This window comes from Eucyclogobius newberryi, unplaced genomic scaffold (assembly GCF_026437365.1).
Source record: "Eucyclogobius newberryi isolate DKJ021-1_F unplaced genomic scaffold, fEucNew1.0.hap1 SCAF_11, whole genome shotgun sequence".
Taxonomy (NCBI): domain Eukaryota; kingdom Metazoa; phylum Chordata; class Actinopteri; order Gobiiformes; family Gobiidae; genus Eucyclogobius; species Eucyclogobius newberryi.
The window spans coordinates 17203416-17226637 of record NW_027315735.1 but is presented as its reverse complement, the minus strand read 5'-3'; the positions used below and the strand labels follow the sequence as shown (position 1 = coordinate 17226637).

Here is a 23222-nt window from a genome sequence, read left to right as displayed (position 1 = left end):
GTTTGTTCTGTCTCCTAAGGAACATCACTGCTCCCACATCTGTTCCTATGGTTATGACTTCTCCTGGATCACTCCAGTCCATGCCCCTCACAGTTCTGGCCAATGGGGACTCAGCCACTTGTTCTCCCCCTCGAGTCATACTCCACACAGTGCCCTCTGCCACAGCTGCTGGAAAGGAGATGCTCACCATCCAGACAGCCTCTCTAACAGGTGGGGCCAGCAGTCTACAAGATGGCCTACTTGTCACCAGCCTGAGCCCCTCCATGGTCTCCTCCTCCACTTCCTGTACTACTCCAGGAGTCATTAGTTCCACAGCTTCAAACACCAATGGGCTGCCGCGCCTGGTCGCCATCAACACCACCTGTGGGCAGACTATGGTGGCACAGCAGCCCGGCACTGTAATTGCTACAGTGCTCAAATCCAGTGACTTCTCTAGGCTGCAGGTCAAGGAGGAGCTGTTGGACCCGAGCTACTTCCAGTCCATAGTGAACGGTGATGCATCACTGGTGGATGAGTCCGAGCTGCCTTATCGGACTGTGATCATTGACAGCAGTCAGCAGCACGGCCCGGAGGCTGGAAGTGAAATCATAATGAACGGACACGCCTCCCAGAGCAGCAGCCCCAGTGAAGGCCTGACCCCTGTGGAAGAGCTGGAGGTGCACGGGGAGATGTCTCTACAGCCACAACACACTCTCAAAAGCCTGCATGAGCTGCCCCTGTCTCTGCAGCTGCCCGCAAACTTTATCCAGATTAAGACAGAGGCTGCAGAAGCCTGAGGACTGCTGGAATCCTCACACGCTCCACAAAGTGCTACATTTGAACCAATTTGACCACAAACTAAATATTTCTACTCCTTCCATAGAATTCTGATCAAAGATCAGAGCAAGGGATCTTGCAGCACAATATTCTGAAAGGTTATTAAGCTTGGCCTCAGGATTTTTTGTTTACGCACACATTTGTGACCATGTGCCTAATTTAAAAAGAAAATAAGGGATTGTTTGTGTGAAGTCCCTGATCAGACCTGGAGTTACCTTTGATAGACTTTTGCCCCAAGATGCAAACACATGCCCACCAGGAGAAGAGCCATCGGATAAACCAGTGATCTCTCAAAACCACGTGTGCCAGTTAATAATTTACCCTAATGTAATTTTATGTTTGAAAAGACTTTAGGGGCTTTATACCAGCTTAAACCAAAACCGAAGACTGAAAGCCAAATGGTGCAGTTATTCAGATGGTGACATGCCTGATGCATGCGCGTTTAAACCAGATACTCTGCTCTCAGAGCTCAGCTGTGTGCCTTATAGGACATTTAAAAGCTCACTGTTTTCTTGGAAACAACCTGTAACAGATTAACAGTGGGCTAAATAGCTTAAAAGATTTCCATGAAGATATTTCTTCATTTATTTTGATACAAACATGAAAGCTATCCATCCTCTCCCACTATGCGCCTTAAACACTGTGTTACTATGGAAATGGACATGTGTGTTCCAGTATGTTCCAAGGACAGTTGAACATCAAAGCTTTTTATACAGAGCAGGAGTCCAAAAACACCATTAAGGTAGTGAGGTGCAAATAAGTAAAGCAGAGTTATCTTCAAGGTTTAAAGTGTGTTTATATGAAATGGAATATACTATACATATATACATATGTAAACATTGATGCAATTCAGATTCAATTTTATGGCCACAACAAATTATTTATTTTGTGAAATTCTGTATTTAAAAAAAGGCTCATTTGACTTCTATTTACATGCATGAACATGAACATGAGGGAAATGCATTGAATATGAGGATGAAGCTTATGATGATTACTTTGAATAGCACCAGATACTGTATAATGAGGAGTATTTTGTGACTCAGAGCGTAATCGTACATTATTATACCGATGTTTTATTGTGCTATTGTAGATACCCTTTTACTTTTTTAATCATGAATGTGCTTGGATTCTCTCTTTCGGCGGACATACCTCAACATGCAGAAAATGTGTGTAATATATTTCACCAGTGTGCTCTTGATGAATTCATGCATTTCTCCTGCTCTCTAACTCCTCCTCTCCTGCTCAGGGGTCAGTTCAGTCTGTGCCCTCTTCATTTGCTGGCCCACTTTGTTAAGGACCTCTCAGGGCAGCCATCTGATTGGCCCCTTGGTCCTGCCTGGATGAAGCCATATTGATCCTGAACGGTTTCTCGACTAAATTGGTTGTATTTTCCCCAGACTGTAGCTTCACGCTGAGGGCATTGAGACATACTGACCTCCATCTGCTCCGGCACCTAAGGACAGGACTTACCCGCTGCTTACTCTGTTCCAGCACTCCGAATGTATATAGTTTTTAAAGTTCATATGCAAATTTATAGGGACAATCTTTTCTTATGCTGGGTTACATTTGCATTAAAATCTTAGACCTTGAGTGAGCGAGGATGAGCTGCTTTCTGACTTGCCTGAGGTATGTCTGCTTGTCCTATTTTGTTGCTTTTACTGTCTTGGGTTGTCAGTAGCTTTCTTTATGCTGAATATAGAATAGATTTTTACAAAATATTCATGCATAATTAAAAAACAATCTCCTTCTGTACTCCCTTGTTTTTTGTTATTGTGTCGCCTTTATATAAAGGCCGTTTGGAGAAACCAAAAAACTAAATTATGGTAAACACTGGGAGAAACGGCTCCGACCAGGTTACTTGATCAATTCATTACTTGTGCCTGGAATAATTAAATTAAGTTCTTTTTCTTTATATTGTGAGGACGTGCAGATTTGAGGGACATTCGGCCACATGACATTTGAAAAGTCTGACAAAGCCAGTGTGGTGACTGGCTGTGAGGGGGCCATTAGCAGACTGGAGACTGATTGGACTGTACTTAAGAGCAGTGCTGCTTCTCCGGCGACTGTGGTGGGCGGATGAATACATTAACATTTGACATGCTCAGAGCTGGAAACTCTCTGAGGAGAGAGTCCCTGATGCTGCTGCTGTGACTGAAGGATGTGCTGCTTGGCGTGTGGAAGGGTTGCACTGACTGAGATGGATTAGAGCATGTGCTGTGTGGATGTGAATATTGGCTTGGATGGGGTGCTTGTGTGAGATTTCAGGGCGGGAAGCTGGTGCAGCAAGCTGTCTGGCATGGTTGCCTTTACTGTGCCTGGTGGTGTTGCCTACTCCCACACTTCTGTGCACCTCGCCATCCAATAAAGGGTATGAGCACTCGCATAAACAACACAATGTGTGCCCTCATGCGCTGATAGTAGTCTGCTTGAGTAAAATAATGTATAGGCAGTGTTTGGAAATGAATACATGTATTGAAAACACTAAATTAGAACAACTGTTTTCCAGTACAGTTCATTTGGTGGTATTCAGAATTCAGATATTTCTAAAATTAGAGGATAACATAGTATTTGATCATTCATCATTTAGGCTTTGATCTGCGCTGAATTAGCACTGTCACTGGCACTAGACCTGACTAACAGCTATGAGTCTAAATCTCACCCAATCTTTATTAGCTTTTTTTTTGGGAACATTAAACAACAAAAACATAACCGGGCAAGACCAGAGAGACACTAGATAAGTAAAGAATTACAATTTCAAAATAAGAAGAAAAGAAGGGTTGAAGCATATTAAGTCCAAAATAAAAACAAAAGTCCCATTTTGTCCATTGTTAATCGAATTTGTCCATATTCAAATTGAGTAGTCTAGTCTAGTCTAGTCTTAGTCTAGTCCTTAATCGTCGGAGCAGTTTTTGTCATACTTCTGCAAGCTGCAAGGAGTATGATCCATGGTGGAGGTTTTGAGGCCCAAACACATAGTTCTAAAATTGAGTGGAATGTTGGTGTGGATATACCTTCCCACTCCTCATCCAGCAAAACAAACTCATTTAATTTCAATATATTTAATAAATTGGCTGTCCAAGTCATTAATGCATTTATATACTTAGATAGTATTCCCCTTGCTCAAAAGAGCTCTCAAAATGAGCTTTGCAATACATGCCATAAGCAATATTGCAAAAAAAATCTGCAATTTATGTGTCACTAATTCTTAAGAATCAAATACAGTTTAACAACAATATTTCTTTGTTACACCACACCTGCACAAACTTAATATTTAATGTAATATTTATCATCATAACAGTGAACTTGTCAAACCTATTGCACAAAGTGGTTTCCTTTCTCTAAACAAGCAACAAATTGTTGTCACAGAACGAAATCTCGATACAGCAGCCCACAATATCGATACTGTATCACCAAATGAATTATCTCGGTATATCAACTGACGCAATGCAATATTATAGCTCACACCTAACTGGTATGCTGCTCACAACGTTTCTTTGTAGCCTAATATTGTTGTAATCTGTTATTAGGTCTACTATGTGTCAATAAAGTGTTTCAGTGTGAGGTTAAGGTCCATTGAATCTCATAACGAAAATTACGTCTACAATTCAGTGGCTAACTCCTTATATTGCAAATAAACTTCACTCAGAAAGAAAGTGCTTTTAAAACAATTGCTCAAGCAGAGAACAAGGCACAACGGTCTATTACACTCAAACAGACACTTTGCTTTTTCTGCTCAGCTCTCCCATCGATCGGGCTGCCATATGGTAAACGAATGGTTGTTATGGATTACCAAAGTAATGGAAAGCTACCAGCATGCTTTATGTGCGCACTGCTCCAACCGGCGGTGACTGAATCAGAGAGAGCCCCGAAGATGAAGCGGGCAGGGCCGGGGCCCAGCGAGGGAGAGAGGGGGGCAGAGGCGCGCGGGAGGACTATTTCTGTGTCGCCCGCAGCCACTGACACTGCGCGAGTGTTTACTGCTGTGCCATGCAGCCTCTCACAGTGGGGACGGCTGAAGGATGACAACTGACTTTATTGTGCCCGCAGCTTCTGGCAGAAACAGTAGAAAGGAGAGAAAGAGATTATTTAACCACCAGGTCACCAGACTTGGCCCGGGCATCACGCATTGGATGCCGTTACTGTCGTTGAAATCACGGCTGTCTGTTACTGCTTGAAAAACAGTGTAAGCAACGACAATATTAACAATAAGGAAGAAAAGTTCCATGAGTTCCGTTGAAATGTCCAATGATTCAAAAGTGTGAAAAACAACAGCTGGATCGTGCGTAATTGCGCAGGACCGCCTGTTCGCCACGAGATGGCACTGTTGGCACGCGCGTCCTCTCGCTGCGCGCGCCACAGTCGCTCCAGGTCACTCTTACTAACGCACACACTCCTCAAACGTTGCTTTCCGCTCTCCTCAATCCAACAATAGTCACAGATCTAAACGAAAGGATGATATTTGAAATTAAAAATAGGCAGGAGAGTTTTTCCTCCACGCGCTCTCCGTTTTAATAAGTGACACATTAATTCACCCGTGTTTGATGGTGGATATTTCTCCGGGCAACGTGGAGGCGCTTTCCTCTGAACTGTGCGCTTTTTACGCATCACTATCTGCGCCACCTCCCGTTGCGCAGTCCACCTTGTTCCTCCTCCTCCCCATCAAAACAGTGATAAACAAGCACTCGAGGGCGCATATGAAACGTGTGCTTCTTTTGGAGATGTTCTTATATTCGCCCTTCAAACGAAAGCAAATGTAACTATAGGCTGCTTTATTATAGCCAGGCCCGCTCAAGCACGTCTGGGAGATGAAAATCAAGTCTATTTAGAAAACAGCCTGCGTTGGCAATCAGATCATTTGTTTTAGATTTCTCCTAAATAAAACATTTCTTGTGCAGAGCATTTTTTCCTGAACATCGCCCATACGTTCGAACTGCTGTGGAATTAAATATTAACTCCTGGCATACACACGTCATTAATTCACTTAACACAATGTTTCCTCCTCCTATATTATATTGAACTGAAACTTGACACGCTTCAGATGCTCGCGCTTCATCCAATGACGATTTTAACTATGATCTACGTGTAGTAAATATTCCTACAAAATATTGACTGTTTCCATCGATGACCCCTATAGCGTCACTAACTCGTCTTTACAGCCCTTTATAAAGATGAATTATAATTGTTACATATCTTCCCACTTTCAAGTTTGACTTTCATGGTTATATTAAACGTTTTTTTTCTAGTCCCATAGGCAGGAAGCAGCTCAGAGGGAAACCAACTATATTATTGGTATCAAACCTTCTCCACTCAGGGTCCTTGCCATCCCGTTCTCCATTCCAAGTCTCAAGGCTTCCATGGTAATTTACTCTCTCCACAGCAGCACAAAAGAAGTCTTCAGATTCCTCAGAGACAGAGCTGGATTGACAACCCTCTCTTAAAAAAAAGAAAAGAAAATCATCATAAAATTGCAAAAGAAAGGGCTGTGACTTCATATGTTTTAATAAGGAATGCAACTATTTGATATGTTCTGAAGGAAAAGATTATTATATACAGTGATATTTGCTAACTTTTTATTTCCTATTTTGCCTTGGGGGCTTCAGCTGTACACTCTCTTGACAGTTTATTTGAAGTATGATTGCAATTACTGGATTTGTTAACTCACAATGCCACTATTCTTTACTTGACACATTGCCCCGGGCCATTGCCTTTATTGATTTAAAAATAACAATATGGTAGAAAGCTTGAACTCTCATTTATGAGCATATCCATAAAAAATTTACATACAGTAATATGTTTTGAGCCAAACCAGGTTTCAGCTGCCAAATATTATTGATGCAACTGACGACATTAGCATACGCAGCCTCCTGACATGAATCAAAAACAATATTTACTTACTGTGAGAGATCTTTTACATTAACAATGCTTTATTACAATGCTTGCAGGAGACAAGATGGAATGCAAAGCAACCAAATGCATATAGGCTTGTGGACGTCTTTGTCAGTACGCTCGTTTAATTTCATGCTAAATGTTTCTGCTAATGAGCACTGAGGCTAATGAAGACGAGAAAGAAGACTTGTCTATTATATGGATTGCAAAGCACACATTTCAACAGCTTAGACTAGACACAAACACCCCAGGGTATTAAGTTCTTGAATACATTGTTTCATATGATAGCAACAAGTGAGATTATTTGATACAATGACATTTTAATTGAAATAACACAGAGAGAGAGATATATATATATGTATATATGGGTACAGTAATGCTTCAAAGTGACAAGAAAAGTACCGTTCCGTTCGCTCAATACACCGGAGCGTTTATGCACCTTGTTGAAAAGATGACAGAACAATTACAAATGTTAGCTAAAAAGAGTTTGTTTGAGCCAGACAGACAGAAACGTAAAATCATCTTGGAAAAGAAGAAACACAAGTGAACAAATGCGTTTTTGTTCCATTTGCGATAACGGTTAGATTACAAGCAAAAAAACAATGACAGATGTAAGTTTTTTTTTGTCTTGAGTGAGCCAAAAACTACCACTGAACTCGTGTAGTAGTTATTCTTTAGTAAATATAAAATTGTTTACCAGTATATTGTCTATTACTGCTATTATATTTCCCACAAACATATTCTCAAGGAGGTAAATTGCCCCACAAAGTACATTTTATTTTCAAATATTATTCAATTTCACCTTTTAAAATCTGAAATGGCATCAATATTAGCCAACCAGACAAATGCTATTAGATTATTTTGGCTACAAACTCATTATGCATCACTTTGGCTCGTACAATTGTATGCAGGTCATCATCTAAAGTCATCCCTTAACTATTAATGTTAGTCTTGAAGAATATACTGTACAAAGATACATTTTTGAGCAAATCTATAGCACCATTTTTCTTACGCCTTCTTAGAGTTATAATTTCTGAAATACAATATTACACAAGCCAGCCATCGTGACTTTATTGTATAGAATATAATTAAGCATATTGTTCTGATGTTGTTAAGCATCTCATCATTAAGCACCTGTTAATATAACCGAACTCAGTATTTTGTCTAAGCTGATCCTGCAGTAAAACTAACACAAATTGTTCACAGTTTGTTGTGTATTCCTGGGTCCGCATATATGTCGTATGTTTGTTGATGTTTTGATTGATCAGTGCAAAATCTGTCAATGCATGTCAATGGATGTCTGTGCTGTGGGGCTGATGTTTTATTTTGTATCATTTAATTAGTCATGCAGCCAGATATAGGTATACAAACTGATGAATAGTGTGTAGAGAGCTACACTCGGCTAAAATACATAAAAGACAGAAGCATGTAATGTCATATAAGCCATGTCTTTTGTTATTAAAAAAAAGTGATAATAGGATATTTGTAAAAAAAGAGTTAAATAGGATGAGTTTGAAATAAAATGTACAGTGCTTTAGTCTATTAGATTTTGCAACAATTTTAAATCCTCATCATCTAAGACTGTTTGAGTCGGTGTCAGTTGATAAGCAAGGCAAAAAGAGCACAGAATAAATGGCTTTGAATGCTCGAACTCCCAAATAAACTGTTCAGACTGACTAATGCTCGACGGGCCAACTTTATGATTGGGAAATAATTGCGTGCAATGGGCTGCTATCCTCTCACAAGTTGTCTGGAATATTTATCACCACCGCAGCGCCGTCCCGCCCTTACAAAGGGACAAAACCAGCCTTTCCCGCTCAGATCCGTCCAAGCATGCGGGCGATCCACCAGTTGCACGGCATGACAATTTGACAGATGGTGCGGCCTCCCTGGTAGTAGTAGGGCCACGGGTTGAAACCACCCAGCGGCTCGTGGTAGCGGCGGCAGTAGCGGTAACCACGGCGACAGTGCTGGCAGCAGAAGCCGAGGTCATCCAAGCGGTTATCCAGCTCGATGCCGACATCTCTCTGCAATAGGACACGAGAGGTGGGACAGAGGGTTAGAGTCGCACACACACGCACACACAGACACACACACACACACACACAGACACACACACACACACAGACACACACACACACACACACAGACACACACACACACACACACACACACAGACACACACACAGACACACACACACACACACACAGACACACACACACACACACACAGACACACACACACACAGACACACACACACACACACACACACACACACACAGACACACACACACACACACACACACAGACACACACACACAGACACACACACAGACACACACACACAGACACACACACACAGACACACACACACAGACACAGACACAGACACAGACACAGACACACACACACACACACACACACAGACACACACAGACACACACACACACACACACACACACACAGACACACACAGACACACACACACACAGACACACACACACACACACACACAGACACACACACACAGACACACACACACACACACACACACAGACACACACAGACACACACACACAGACACACACAGACACACACACACACAGACACACAGACACACACACACACAGACAGACACACAGACACACAGACACACAGACACACAGGCGCGACAAATGCCATTGGTCTCAAGGCAAGGTGAGAGCAGAGTGAGAGTGAGAATGGATGGGCCTGTTGTGGGTCGTGAGGAGGTTTGAAAGAACCGAAACAGTGGTAACAAGTGATGCGTGGGATAAAGCATTGTTGCTCTACGCTGTCGCAAAACTCACATTTCAAACTCGCTCTCCAAATCAAAGGCTCAATACTCTTTACCGATTGCAACGCCAGAATGATAATGGAAACACAATCGTTAGTGAACGGTCTGTCATTTTTTGTCAAGCAGCTGTAGTTTCTTTAATAAATCTGTTTAGTTTTATAAATCTGAAATAGATATATAATTCCTCAAACTGTTCAACTGTAAGATCGTTTCTTCTCTTCTCCTTTTATGTATTTTTTTCCCTGAAATTTGTATCCAATTTCAGTACCGATAAAAGTATCAATTAAGTTTTGATAGCCCTACTTTACAGAGTCTTTTACACAGCTTGTTAGAACTATTTTGTACCTGCTTTCTTTTGCTTTCAAGAAAATCAAAACCAAAATGTGTCAAATAACAAGCCATTGATTCTCCAGATTTGTGAAACAGTATTCATGTTTTTATAATGAATTAACAGTGGCACCACAGGCCTGATCATGATCTCATTTCTGCAGTTATTGTATTATTGAAGTGACATATAAACAGTCATGTAAGTTATCATATTCCTTTATGATTGTGTTGAAAATATGCAAAACACGGCAAACTAATTTGGCAAAGACAAAAATGTTAACGATGATTGTACTTTCAAATGCAGCAGTTGTTTTAAAACACAGACAAATCTGATCTATTCATCTTGTTATCTTGTTATTGTCGTTTTAGGGTCATGTGTAAAGACGTAGTGTGTAGTCCGATGAAGAGGTGTAGCTTCCTCGACAAAAGAGAGACACAGAACACGACCAGAGGGCGAAATTCTAAATAAAAATACAAATAGACACCAACTAGACCTTGAAAAAAAAACAAAAAAACCCACTCATGGCACAATGAAAATGAAAAGTCCATTTGGTCTAAAGTCGGTCAAATTTGTCCAAATTAAGTGGTGAGGTTTGTGCCAGCCATGGAAAGCAGCGTAATTACATGATATTAATAAACTAAATAATAAAATCACGCAGACGAACCGCATGTGACAATGATTTGATAGCCGCGAGGTTAATCCAAGCTGGCAGAGAATAAAACATGATGTAGCCTGGCTATACTCCTCTCTTGACCTTTCTATTATGCCAGGCCCATGTTTCTTCACTGCGGGCTTGACATTGCTCTCTCAGTCTCTCCGACAGTCCCAGGCTCCAGTCAACGACACTCTCGCGCTCAGTAGTTACCAGCATAATTACACTATTCCTTTCATCTCTGACCTCTTTAACTCCCCCAACTGAAACTCACACTCTCTGCCTGCACCAAAATGGCCGACTCCCCTTCCCTCCAATCGAGCATTCAAATTAGCACTCCCCATGCCTTGGCGCCCTCCCCCTGACCTTGACTTTAAGTGCGCGCAAGCAATTAGCAGCGTAATGATCGCCCTAACAAGGATTCTTTCATTTACGCTCGCTGGCTGCCTCGGAATTTACAGAGGTGGGCCAAGCGAAAGGTAAATTGGGTAGAATTAATGGCCCTTGGATTTTTCCATTGTGCGGTTTGTGTTGTGGACTGGACTGGCGGGGGTCGCTTGGCACGACTTTGAACAACTCCAATCTGGGGTTCGCTGGAGTGCCACTTAACTCGCCGGTGGAAGGAGTCGAAAAGCATTTGACCACATTTCAATCTCTTTTAGCAAATGGATCCGTGGAGACGGAGCTAAAAGCAGGGCATCCCGGGGCAGGAGTTGCCGGGCGCACCGCTGCCTTCAACACACCACAACAGACTGGCATAATTCCCTTTGTAAGTGTTTAAAAAAATGTCTCCGCTAACATGCAGTGGGGCAGAACAAAACACATCCACTGCTGGGAATCGGAAATGTGCGCGAGTTGTTTAAGAGGACAGGACCCGCAGGAGCACACGGAGAGCCCGGTCACTCCCCTGCTATATTATGGAGGGGATTTAGAAGCTGACTTTCATTCCCGCTGAAATAGTGGGAAGTCTATCACAGGCGTTTACTTTTTTTCTTTTTTACCTCATCCACTGATTTTTAGGTGAGGAATAAAATGTTGTATTTTGTAGCAACAATTAATCTAATTCCATATTATTATATTGGACAAAAAATCCAGAGAAAATATAGAGGTTTGACTAAAATTGTCTCCCCTGTTTTTGCCCTTACCAAACTAGTGTACAGTATCTCAGTGAAGGTTGTTACTTAGTTGGTGCTAAATCATAAGAAGACAGTTTGATTCTTGCTGTTGGTCTTGTCCTTGGGCAAGACACTTTTATTGTGTTAAAGTAAAGTACATTTCACTCAAATATAGTGGATTATATGGTTACATTTGAGATTTTACCAACAATTTTGACCATTTTCCCCTCTTTGACAATTCTGGTGATATTACTAATTTAACTTTTTTTTTTACTAATTGAGGTTGGACATGGACAACTGTTGCCTAGCAACCGTATTGAGAACAAGGGCTAAAACCCATACAAACCACACAATTGCTACAATTTGACAAAACACCTTTTTATTTTGTTAAATGGTTGTTTGAACTGTCAGAAAATGCTGTCTGTTGCATGTACGTAAATTATTTATTTAATTTGTATTACTCATTTAACACTCAATTTACAACTGCCCTCTGATAAATTGTTGTTTCTTGTAAATTATTCCTCACTGTTGCTTCCAGACAGAGATTCTGTTTCAGAACTCAGCTATATTCAAGTAATATTCAACTTTTCATTTAAATGTTTTATTAATAAACTCCAACTTAGATTATGTTAAACTATGATAAATATTTACATATACTTACTTATTTACTTATAGAAAACGTGAGAATCAGTCATATGCCCTTTAATGTCAGAGGTAGAAGAGGTCACCTTAACATTAGTCTGCACCATGACAGCTGTGGTGGCTATTTTTTATCCACTTTATGAATACTTTTTATGTATGGAATTGGTCCAGTGTCATCCTTCGAGGAACATAAAGCTTAGGTGGTGTAACTTTACAACACTGTGCTATAAATACTGGGACCGTAGACTGTGCGTGATATGATGAATATGACAACATTACATGCAGCCAAACACTAGCTTTAACACATAGGAAAGGATGATATGAGGGGGTGCTAAAGTCTGATTTATTACTGTGACAAGCCCAGCATTTTAATGATTTATTGTCTCAGTCAAGTTTCAGGTCAACAGCTTCCAGGCAACAATCTGTTATGGAAACAACACGAAAGCTGTCAATGGACCAACGATAATCTTATCTGCCCCTCACAGCCACAAACCGTGATGCTCAAAATTCCCCCTTCGAAAAATCACAAAATGAGGGCAATATTTTATTCAAATGAAACTGCAGTTACAAAAACAAACAACCAGTAGGTGGCATTCTAGCACAAAGACAATTAATCAGAGCTATCCTTATAAAACATATTATTCAGCGCTGAGTGTTGTGTGATGTGGGTGCCGATATGGAGCGGTTCACCTTGGGAAATCTGAGGCACTCGCACACAAACAAGCAGCGTTAATGAAGAGCAAAAGCCATTACCTCCGTGCTGCATCTGATTTCATCACGCACACACTCCCAGAAACCTGAATGCATATTATGAGATATGAATGAGAGAAGTCAGTCATTCAAACCATGAACGCACAACCTGCTTTAATCTGTGCACTTGTTGGTGATATTTCACACAGTTCTACACACGAGGCGCACGCCAGGCTGTTTTCATTAAATCTCAAATTCATTCCCGGATCAAAACAGCGGCGATAACAGTTCATAGCATGCTCAGAATACTGCGACATATGAAATACAGTGATCTCCTATTCTCATTTCAGCGCTGCGGAGGCTGATCATAAAATGGATTGTAATTGAATAAAGATATTGTGCGTCTTAGTAAACTCTAGTGGTTTACCTAAGTGATAAGGTGTTTTCGATTCCTCTGGAGGCATGCAACAGTTAGTACAGTTAAAGGAACAATTCTGCGGAACAGGAGAGAGTGCAACTAACTATTTGAACATTATACCATTATTAGATCATACAAAATGGACTTAGATGTGGTTTTATGTTACATGTGTTTGCTGACTAAGTTAAAGTTACAGACAAAGCCAGTGTGTTGGCATCTGTATTGTGTATGATGTATTTATTTTTGGGACGAATGTGAAGCAAATGAGCTCATTGGTCATCTATTTAGAGTTTTTTTTTTGCTTTGCTCATTGATTCCTCAGAAATTCACCATGTTTTTCAGTCCCTGAGATATTATTTTTTTACAAACTAGTATGCCTGTTCCTGATTAGCTAATCCACCTGCCAGTCACGCCCATCGGAGCTCGGGAAGGTGACGATGATAGAGAAGTGATGATATCGATTCAGTTAACATTCTGGATTTTCCAGGTTAGACTTTTTGTCCAAAGGGAGCATAAAGTGCCCACAATTAAAATACTACTTTGTTAGTCTATAGACAGAACATTCCCAAAAGCTCTTTATGATTTGTACAATTCCTATAGTTTTAGGCCTATCCCATTTCCGCCCCCAAAATTATGTAAAAATAGCTACTGTATCTTGATAAAAGCTGTTTAATCCACTAGGGACAAATATTCATATTTAAGGGCATAAAAAGGGCATTTTTTTTTCTATTGTTGAGTACTGAGTGTGGTGTCCACTGTGTTGGGTAATTAAAGCATGATTTTTGCAATCAAAAGTCATATTCTGAATAGAAATAATGATAACTGTTGCATACTAACAAAGCCAAGAGACATTTTGAGTAGAGCCCTTGTCAAATGGCCTAATCTTCATCATTTCCCATGTAAGCTATTTTATCACCATTTATGCAATTTTCAAAACAATAACATTTTATTGGTACGATAAAGTGCATTTACACTTGTTTTTACCTGTTTGGTCCCAGTTTGAGCCCAGTTTAATTCAGATGTAGACTTGATTTGGTATTGTTTTAGTCCTGGCCAATGTGAACGCCCCCAGAGGGACATAAATCCATCCCAGTACTGCCAACATGAAGAAACCTTTACCTTTTGACACTTAGTCCAATCATTTAAAACATATCACTGGTTACATTTAAGACAGGAAATTTATAGAAAAAATATTGCCAGTGCCAGCTCTGCTTTGTGTGAGAGTGAGCAGCCTACTGGTTGACAGTGGAGGAGTCACATCCTTGGTTGTGTGGGTCAAGGACAGTGGTTGTGTTCCTTCAGCCCTGTCACGTGGTCGTTTTCCAGGGCCACCTCTGATACGTACCGTAGTGACATGGCAGCTGTGGCAAAGGTCAGCCCCATATATCTGCCGGGCTCTGTCACAAAGACTCAGACCATTATTGTCCTTTACAAACTGTGTTGGCTGCTGAAATTCAGACTTCAGAATACATGTTTATTTAGTAAGGGAGAGAGGTCTGGCAACAAATGGGGAAAGCTCATGGAGCCCAGTGGCTGGTAAGTTTATTAGAGTTACTTCTTAGCTGGGTAATGGGCGTGTTAAATATTAGTGGTTGCAACTTTAGACACAGGAGTTACTTTTTTAACATGAACAACCTTTTCAGCATGCAGATTTACTCTGAAAGAATAAAAAAGCAGATAGCACATGCTTCCAGCATCCTGCTGTAATGCACCAGAGTTCAGACTACCAATTACAGACTGTAGGCTCCCGTGTAGTCACAAAGTCCTTTGTTATGGCCAGATCCACAAATACGGACCAGACAAACTTGTGGGATGAACTACTGTGGTATGTATTGCTCTATTGATAGAGGAAAATGTTTCAAAAGGAGAAGCTGGTGTTTTTATCCCCCTGGTATGTTTTAATTGCCTGGTGTGCTCCATTTCTTCTTGCACACGTTGAATGGAGATGAAATTGAGGAGTTAAGCGGGAGGTGTATCTGGGACAAGTCTGATAAATGTCAACATTACAGGACGTCTCATTTTCAGAGTCTCCGGGTGCTTTGAAGAGAAGCCTGAGCTTGAGTCATTATCTTGAGTTTAACATTAAAGCCTGTTCACCTGTAAGTACTGTGCGCATGCCTGACACGTGCCCCAGTGTATGGTCCTATCTTTAGTGCGCAAATACACTGTGCTTCTTTTTGTCTGTAACATATTTCTGCGTCAGAATTTCCTCAGAGTCAAGGATAATTAATCAATAGTATCAGTAGTATAGCGTCTAACACCAAATGCCACTTGGCCTTCCTATTCATCGTATGTGCTTTGATAATTAAAGCAGTATTAATAAATGTTTCCTATCTGTGCAGCAGTGAGTGACCTTGAATGTGCTCCTTTCTACCGCGCTCTGTAGTGCCTCAGAAAGAAGATGAGAGAAAAGCACTTACGGCTGCTGTAGGCATAAGCTGTGGCCTTTGAAAGGCTGGATATTCCTCTCAATTAATGGGGAGACATTAAGGAAGTCTTCAATGAACTGGCCTTACTTAAACAGATATATAGAGCAATTGCTGTGCCCTCCGGTGCACAAAGTCAGTTTTAACATCAATTAGTGAGCGATTTCTATGCAGAGAGAGTGAAGTCAGAGCAGAAGCATATGGAGGGATACTGTAACTGCCTGTTATGCTGGCTGCATGAGGCAAAATCATGGAACTCTTACATAGTCATTTACAGGAACATGGTCCAGGACGTCACGAGCGACCCGCTGACCTATGACCTCTGCATCAGGTGTGTCCACCTCCAAGTCTTCAGCATCTGAACATAACAGAAAAAGGATCTGTTTATATTTAGTGGAGAAGAATGAAAGGGTCTTTTTGCCGCAAAAGTAAACCACCAGATGACCATCAGTCTTTTGCAGAAACACGGCTGTAGCCAAGGCAGCCAGTCCCACTGGGCCCAGTTATAACCCGCATGAATGCCCTCCAGTGCCGTGCTAATGGGCAGCAGTGCCCCCTGCTCTTACCACTTAGAGGGGTGGGATGGATCCAGTGGATGGGCAGCTCCTGGCAAATCTCCCAGATCTTTGAGTCGAAGAGGAAGGCTGGGTTAATGATGGGCTCCTCGGCAGGGACCCAAACTCTGGAGTCCTGCACCACCTTCACTTGTGTGCCATCAGCCGGCTGCTGCACCTGAAACACACAGCTCTGCTCAGCTCAAATGTCACAGTTTTATCTGTCACCTGTTTCCATTGAGAGGGTCCTGACTCCATTGGCCCCTCCCCTGCCCTTCCCCTCCTTCAGCCCATGGCGTGCTCCTTCTATTATACATCATTGAGATTCACATACAGTGATGATTTGACTTTTAGATGACTTTAGAAGTGGTCTTCATTACTCGGTGTGTGGCAGCAATATCATTTAATGTGACAGACACAATAAAGCCTTGTCCTCTTCAGCCTCACACTCCCACTCAACCCCACAATGCTCTGCTTGGCCCCCAGTGCCATCACCATACATAATTTGTTGATACTGCAGTTCATGAGCTGTAAAGTAAACTATTATTGCTTAATGATCAGGCCTACATGTCAGTGTCGTCTAATAGAGACATATGAAGACACTTTGGTTATGCTCTCCCATAACAGTGCACATATGTATTTTTCTTCATGTGTATGTAAATACGCACACACAAACAAACCCCTCGTCTCATTCCCCTGCTAATTAGCCTCGCCGAATAGAACAACAGTTCACTTGACTGATGTTTGTACAAGGTGATTTTCTCCCAGTCTAAAGCTTAATTGCACATTAGTTAAGCTTGACGTAGAATCCTGGGGCTATAGTAGGAGTCAGATTCATTTATATTAGGCTGTGCTCCCTTCTTCCCAATTGGATACCTCCATTCTAACTGGAATTAGAATAAGCTGAATGCATTCTGTTATTAACATTGGTGTGATAATATGTATCCAATCACATGCATGTGCAGTACAGATTAATTACATAGACCAATTAAGAATCATACATACACACTGCCTGTACGTTATAATTCATGGTGGTCTGTCCCTGTATCTAAGGGTATCGCACAGAATGCACATGCACTGCACACTTGACCTAAATCATAAATTCTTACTACGCATAAAATGTATCCCATGCATATGGTAGTTGTAGGCTAATCTTGTGTGGTTGGTACGGTCAAACTTCAGATAAAAGTTCTTACATGGACATTTTGAGAAGGTTAATTTGGTTGAACTTTGGTTTGCCCGATTAATTAATATTCCTCAAGGGCTCAGGACCTGTCCCAAATCTGTATCAAAGGGTGTGCTCCATATACAGTCTCATGATATCAGTCTGTTTATATCTTGTATAATCCATATATAGGGATGTCAAGTTAATCATTGTGATTATAAGATAAGATTAGCTTTATTTGTCCACACAATGGAGACATTTCGGTTTATCCCAGGCACGCTATAGAAGTGACAAGTTTAGAAGCAAAAATAGACTTCAATATATAGTCCAAAAATACATCTGAATGTAAAGTATTTTTTATTGTGCAGTTTTTTATTATTATTATTATTATTATTATTATTATTATTATTAGGCCCGAGCGCCACAAGCTGGCGAGAGGCCTATTAATCTCGTAAGGCCGTGCGAAGCACGGCTGCGAAAGTGCGCACGTAGTGCGCACGAAATCGAGCGCGAAGCGCTCGCCCACTTCCAAACACTCACTAACGCACTCCTCCACTCATGCACGCCCCGTGCATACTAATTAGTTGTAGGAAAATGGAACATTACCGTTGTAAACGGGCGAAGCCCGTGCAAAAGTTCGCACTAAACGAGCACTTTACATTGGGATGACGACCGCGAAGCGGTCGTCATCCCCATATAAAGCACTCATTTGCGCTAAGTAGCTCACGAATACGTTCCCCATCTCTTGCATGTTCCGTGCATATAAGCATGTAATGCAAAAATTGAACATTATTACTGTATAGAGGGCCAAAAACACAAAGTGGGCGGAGCCCACTCAAAATTATCGAAAGTACCCGTCAGTGACCAGGGACCCACACCATGAGGTAGGAAAGCGCGAGCGCTTTCCGAAAATGTATAGTTTATGATATTTGAAAAATGGGAAACATTGTTTTCGCATCGGAATATTATTCTTTCTTTCTTTCTTTCTTCTTCTCGGGACCAACCCCCCTATTTTTCACCCAGTGAACATTGACGAAAAGTCACAAAAATTTGCACACCTCTAAAAATCGTGCCTCTCTACATTCTGGCTATTTCCCTTTTCTAAAATAAAAAAAATTGGCGCGTCAGCGCCACCAAATGTACCAAAAATGCATTGAGAGATGGGAAATGACCCAAAAAAAATCTGATCGTAGAATCATGAAATTTGGCGCAGAGGTAGATGGTGACAAGAGAAGTAAAAAATATTATTACGGCAACGCCGTCCCCCGAACCAAATGTCGGCCATATTGCTTCAAAAATGGCTAAACATGACTTCGGAGTTTTTCCAAACGTCGTACTTTTATGAACTCCTCCCAGGGCGTTGGCCCTAAAAAGCTGAAATTTGGTGAAAATGCTACTGAGGAGTGGGACATCAAAAGTTATCCAAATTACATTGATACCTCTCACGGTCTCTGTGCGGCGAAGCCGCAAACTGTAGCTAGAATTTCAGAAATCTCCCATATTTAAAATTTCTGCCGTTTGCGCAGATAAAGTCCGAATTGCGTCAAATTAGAATCAGTTGTTAAACTCTTTGCCCTAAACCTACTTGAAGTGAAATAAATTCATTTGGCGCCACAGCGCCCCCTACAGATTTTATATGGAGGTTAAATGTTTAGTTTTGCGAAATTATATGAAATTTGACACACAACTCAATTTTAGCATCCCCATCAAAAAAGTCAATGACTCATGTCATAATTGTTATGGCGTTGCCGTAACGATGACCGAAACCTTTCATGTTATTCCAATGGGGAAATCACCAGAACATGTTTACACTTTAGACTTTCACAAACTCCTCCCAGGGCGTCAGCCCTATTAACCTGAAATTTGGTGAGACTCATCTTCAAGACCATCAAAAGTTATCCACATTTTCATTCAAAGAGTCACGGTGTCTGTGCGGCAAAGCCGCACATTTTGCCAAGAATTCAAAATAAAATTGCTTTTTGATGGTAAAACAAAGGGGAGAAGATGTGACAGCGTCACAGATTCAGCAGTAGGCGTAATAAAAGGACAATTGGGGCGCGTTAGCGCCCCCTCCTCTTGCGGCGTGGCGGCGGTGTGGCGGCGGCGTGGCGAGGGCCGATCATTGCCGCTTGCGGCTATATTTATTATTATTATTATTATTCAGAAATGTAATTTCATAAAGATGGCTACAAACTTGAGGAATGAAAATAAAAATAGAAAAAGATCACCTTTGTTTGATTACGTTTTCAGTCATCGTGAATCATCTTTAAAATTAACAATAGGTACATAATAAATAAAAAATAAAAATAGGACACTCACACAAAAATAGTTGATGTATCTCAAGGGGCTATCCCTAATAAATAAAAAAAACATTTTTCTCACAATAACTGTGACGAGCCTAATCCAGCATGAAACATGCGGAAAGTAAATTAAATAAAATGATAAAAGTGATAATATGTGTTTGTATTTATTCTGCGCATAGAAAGGCATGCATTCTTATCTGACCTATGAACTTTCCGAGCAGATCGTTAACTCGCTTGCATATGCTGCTCTATAATTCATATTAATGTATAAAGAAGAGCAAGGTCGTGTCAGATATTTAATCTTTCTGTCTTTATTTTGATCTGTAATATGCCATATTCCATAATATATCTTAAGCCTTACACTAATGGTTACTTGTTAATGTTTTTAATAGTCATAACACAGCTTCACCTCATAGGATCACCTGTTTGTGAATGCAGCAGTACATTGAAATCTGGTTTAGAAGTATCCAAAGAGTTGGCCTCCTGTAAACCCATTGACCACTTCAAATCTTGGGCTCGGGTGGTGTTTAGCCGAGCCTTTGACAAGCTTTCCCTCACTTTTAGATCGCTGAACGGTTGGGTTGATGATGACTCAAAGGACTTGGGCTGTGGTGCAGGCTTTCGCTCCGGCAATGAGTTCGTGCACCGACCATTCCAGTGGCTACAGAAATTAAAAATCAAACCAGAGAAACACAAACAGTCCTCTCTAATTGGACCTCTTAACCACTGAAGCCAAGTGAGCTTGCTCCGAAAAGTAAATGGGGGTCACGACACGGGGCGCGCAACATGACTTCGTCTGCACAGCTGAGAAACAAGTCCAATAAGTTGTGGGAGAGAGCGCCTTAGAGAGGAAAGGGAAAGGTCAGCATTTTAGCATAGGGTAGGGATTTCTAAATGCCAGTTGACAAGCACAGAGACAACATGATTACAGTGCTCCTCCATCATGCTCGCTTTTCTATTCTGCTATTGACCAATGGTCTATTATTATAGCACCGTTTTTTTTTATCAAGTATTGGAATGATGGAAATTTGTTTTGGGCACACTGTTGGTGTGTGTGTTTTCTGCCTGTTGTGTTATAGTTAATGAATCTACCCTCTCCTGCCATTATGTCCCCAAGGAGAATATACTGTCCATATGACACATAGTTTGAAACTCTGCCACACTTCTCCTGGAAAAACTTCTTCCATGCCCACGAGCGTCGTCACACAGCGCGAGATGGTGTGTTTGTTTCACATTGAATCACGACTGACACCTCTTGGAGAGAAATGTGGCGAAAGTGGTCCTTAAACTTAATACATCATGTTTTTGGTGCAACGTCCTACTGATCACAGTACAATTCACCAAGCTCATATCCTCATGCAGATTAAACAAACAGTTCATTCAGGGAGCGCACCCATGCTGTTTGACTGTTTGCCCACATCGTCTGGATCGGTGGGAGGTTTTTGGGTTGCTGGGTGAGTTACGGTCATCCATATTAATTGGCTGTTTAATGGAGCCAACAGCCTCCACTGACATCGATGAGAGCTGTGACGGAGGTGGTTGGCAATTTCCATGTCAGACTGGGGGTACGGGGATGAAGCTCAGGGATTACTCCCTCTGACGCTTCTCAGAGAAGACAAATTGAAAAAGCAAGAAAACATCCCAGCAAACAATTCGTGTTTGTCACCTGGTTCTCGCTCGCAGGGAGCGTTTTTCTTATCAGCCGCTTGCAGTTTTCTCTGCATTTTCCCTTATTGTTTTTCTTGTCGGCCCTGGTGCCTGAGGAGGTTGCTGTGAGGCCTGGCTCTTAAAAGCCTGCAGCTGGCTTAACTGCACACTATTAGTGCTATGCCCTAATCCTGTGAGCTGCATGTGCTGCACCTCCTGCTGCAGATGGAGAGAAGTGCAGACATGGGAGGACTTTCACTGAGCAGGAGTCAGGGCCGCAGTCAAATGTGAAGGCATCCTTATGTGGGGCACTTCAGAGGTCAATGTCAGTGGCTCTTTGATATTTATATCCCTTGTTTCTGTTGGAAAACAACTCTGCTGCTATATGTCAGCCATGTTTGCAGTGATGTGGAAAATGTGTGGAGAAAAACATCTAAAAGTATTGACTTTATAGAAGAGGTAGCACTGCAGGTCACTTGTGATGTAGGTGGACATTTAGCCTTCTCCATGAGGGAACACATGCGTGGCCAGAAAAAAAGAATCTGATACAATAGTCACATAACACAATCAGATGTTTTATGTACATCCTGGTGACAGTTGAATTGTGATTTTTTATTGTTGTATTTAGAGTACAATATATTTTCAAAATAAAGCTTTTGATCTTGAAATGTCTCTTTCATTTGTGTCTTTGTCACATTAGTTACAAAAGTAGCATAAAAGCTCCCGACATATGGTGCAGTGTCCTTGTGGATCAGACACCAAGATGAGGGAAGTAAAACAAAACAGAATTTGTTTTTGTACATAACACCTTTTGCTTTCTTAAAAGTTAAAACTGAGCCTGAATTTAGCTTGGAGTCCAAATTGGCTTATTCTGTATTTTAGATAAAACACTGAACCTCAAATATTGTACAGTATGTGCCAACTTCTCTCCCTCTACAATGGGAAATGTAAATGAGCGCATGCTTGCAGTATGAGACATCTGAAAGAGGGATTTTCTCTTTGAACCCTCAGTTGAATTGCGCTGTGACACTGGGGGAAAAAAATTGAATTCTGATTGATTGAATTTCTTCCTCTTCTTTTACTCAAGTTCACATAAAGTATGAGTGAAAACTGAATTACTCTAAAGTTGTGAATTTCAAAGGGCACATTTCTTTAAAATACTGTTGTACTGCTTACCTTTCACTTAGCCATCTCTAGCACCCTTCCCTTTTAGGCTATTTGGAAGGAGCCTTTGGAAGAGATCATTAAATATTAATATTTAAGGCTCAAAACTGACAGCAAACACTATTTGATGTGAGCCACAAAGCAGCTTCGGGCTTGTGGGCAGCCTTTCAGATGGTTTCACTCACACCGTAAGGCTTGGTTTATTCTGCAGTGAGAGGCTGGTGGAGATAGGACAAGATGGACAGGCGGTGGTTGCTCTACACTCTGTTTATCTCTACTGCAGTATGCACGACAGCGAGGTCTGCATAGGCCACGTACCTGTGACTGTGTGTCCTCTGCCTCCATCTCTGTCACCTGGGGAAGGCTCCTGGTTTGGGTCCTGATGTAGCACTTCTGATGCTTGGCAAACCGGATCCCTGTAATTCCCTGTGAAAAAAATAAAAGAATAAGAGGACATAGAACAGAAATAAACCATGTTCATGTTTCCACATATATAGCCTTGTCCTGTGGATGTGGCATTCAGCCCCTGGTTTTGTACAAATATGCGTGTTTTGTTCCATTGTGACAGGTTGAGGGACAGAGTAACTTGCAAGGGACAGC

General features: G+C 41.3%; 2 protein-coding genes across 6 annotated transcripts in view; one reads left to right on the top strand and one right to left on the bottom strand.

The window, feature by feature from the left end:
• Positions 1 to 2568, top strand: part of elf1 (E74-like ETS transcription factor 1) — a 32627-nt gene extending 30059 nt beyond the window's left edge. For all 5 annotated transcript variants that reach the window (XM_072436103.1, XM_072436106.1, XM_072436102.1 and 2 more), the window contains one exon: positions 20 to 2568. In XM_072436103.1, coding sequence (XP_072292204.1) covers positions 20 to 776 — 757 coding nt within the window. In that variant the 3' untranslated portion in view covers positions 777 to 2568. The remainder of the gene's footprint in view (positions 1 to 19) is intronic.
• A 3941-nt stretch (positions 2569 to 6509) lies between these two features.
• tnmd (tenomodulin) overlaps positions 6510 to 23222 on the bottom strand; it is an 81132-nt gene continuing 64419 nt past the window's right edge. The window contains exons 4-7 of the mRNA XM_072436127.1: positions 22941 to 23048; positions 16356 to 16521; positions 16053 to 16147; positions 6510 to 8729 (exon numbers count right to left, since the gene is read on the bottom strand). Of these exons, the coding sequence (XP_072292228.1) occupies positions 8520 to 8729; positions 16053 to 16147; positions 16356 to 16521; positions 22941 to 23048 (579 nt within the window). The 3' untranslated portion in view covers positions 6510 to 8519. The remainder of the gene's footprint in view (positions 8730 to 16052; positions 16148 to 16355; positions 16522 to 22940; positions 23049 to 23222) is intronic.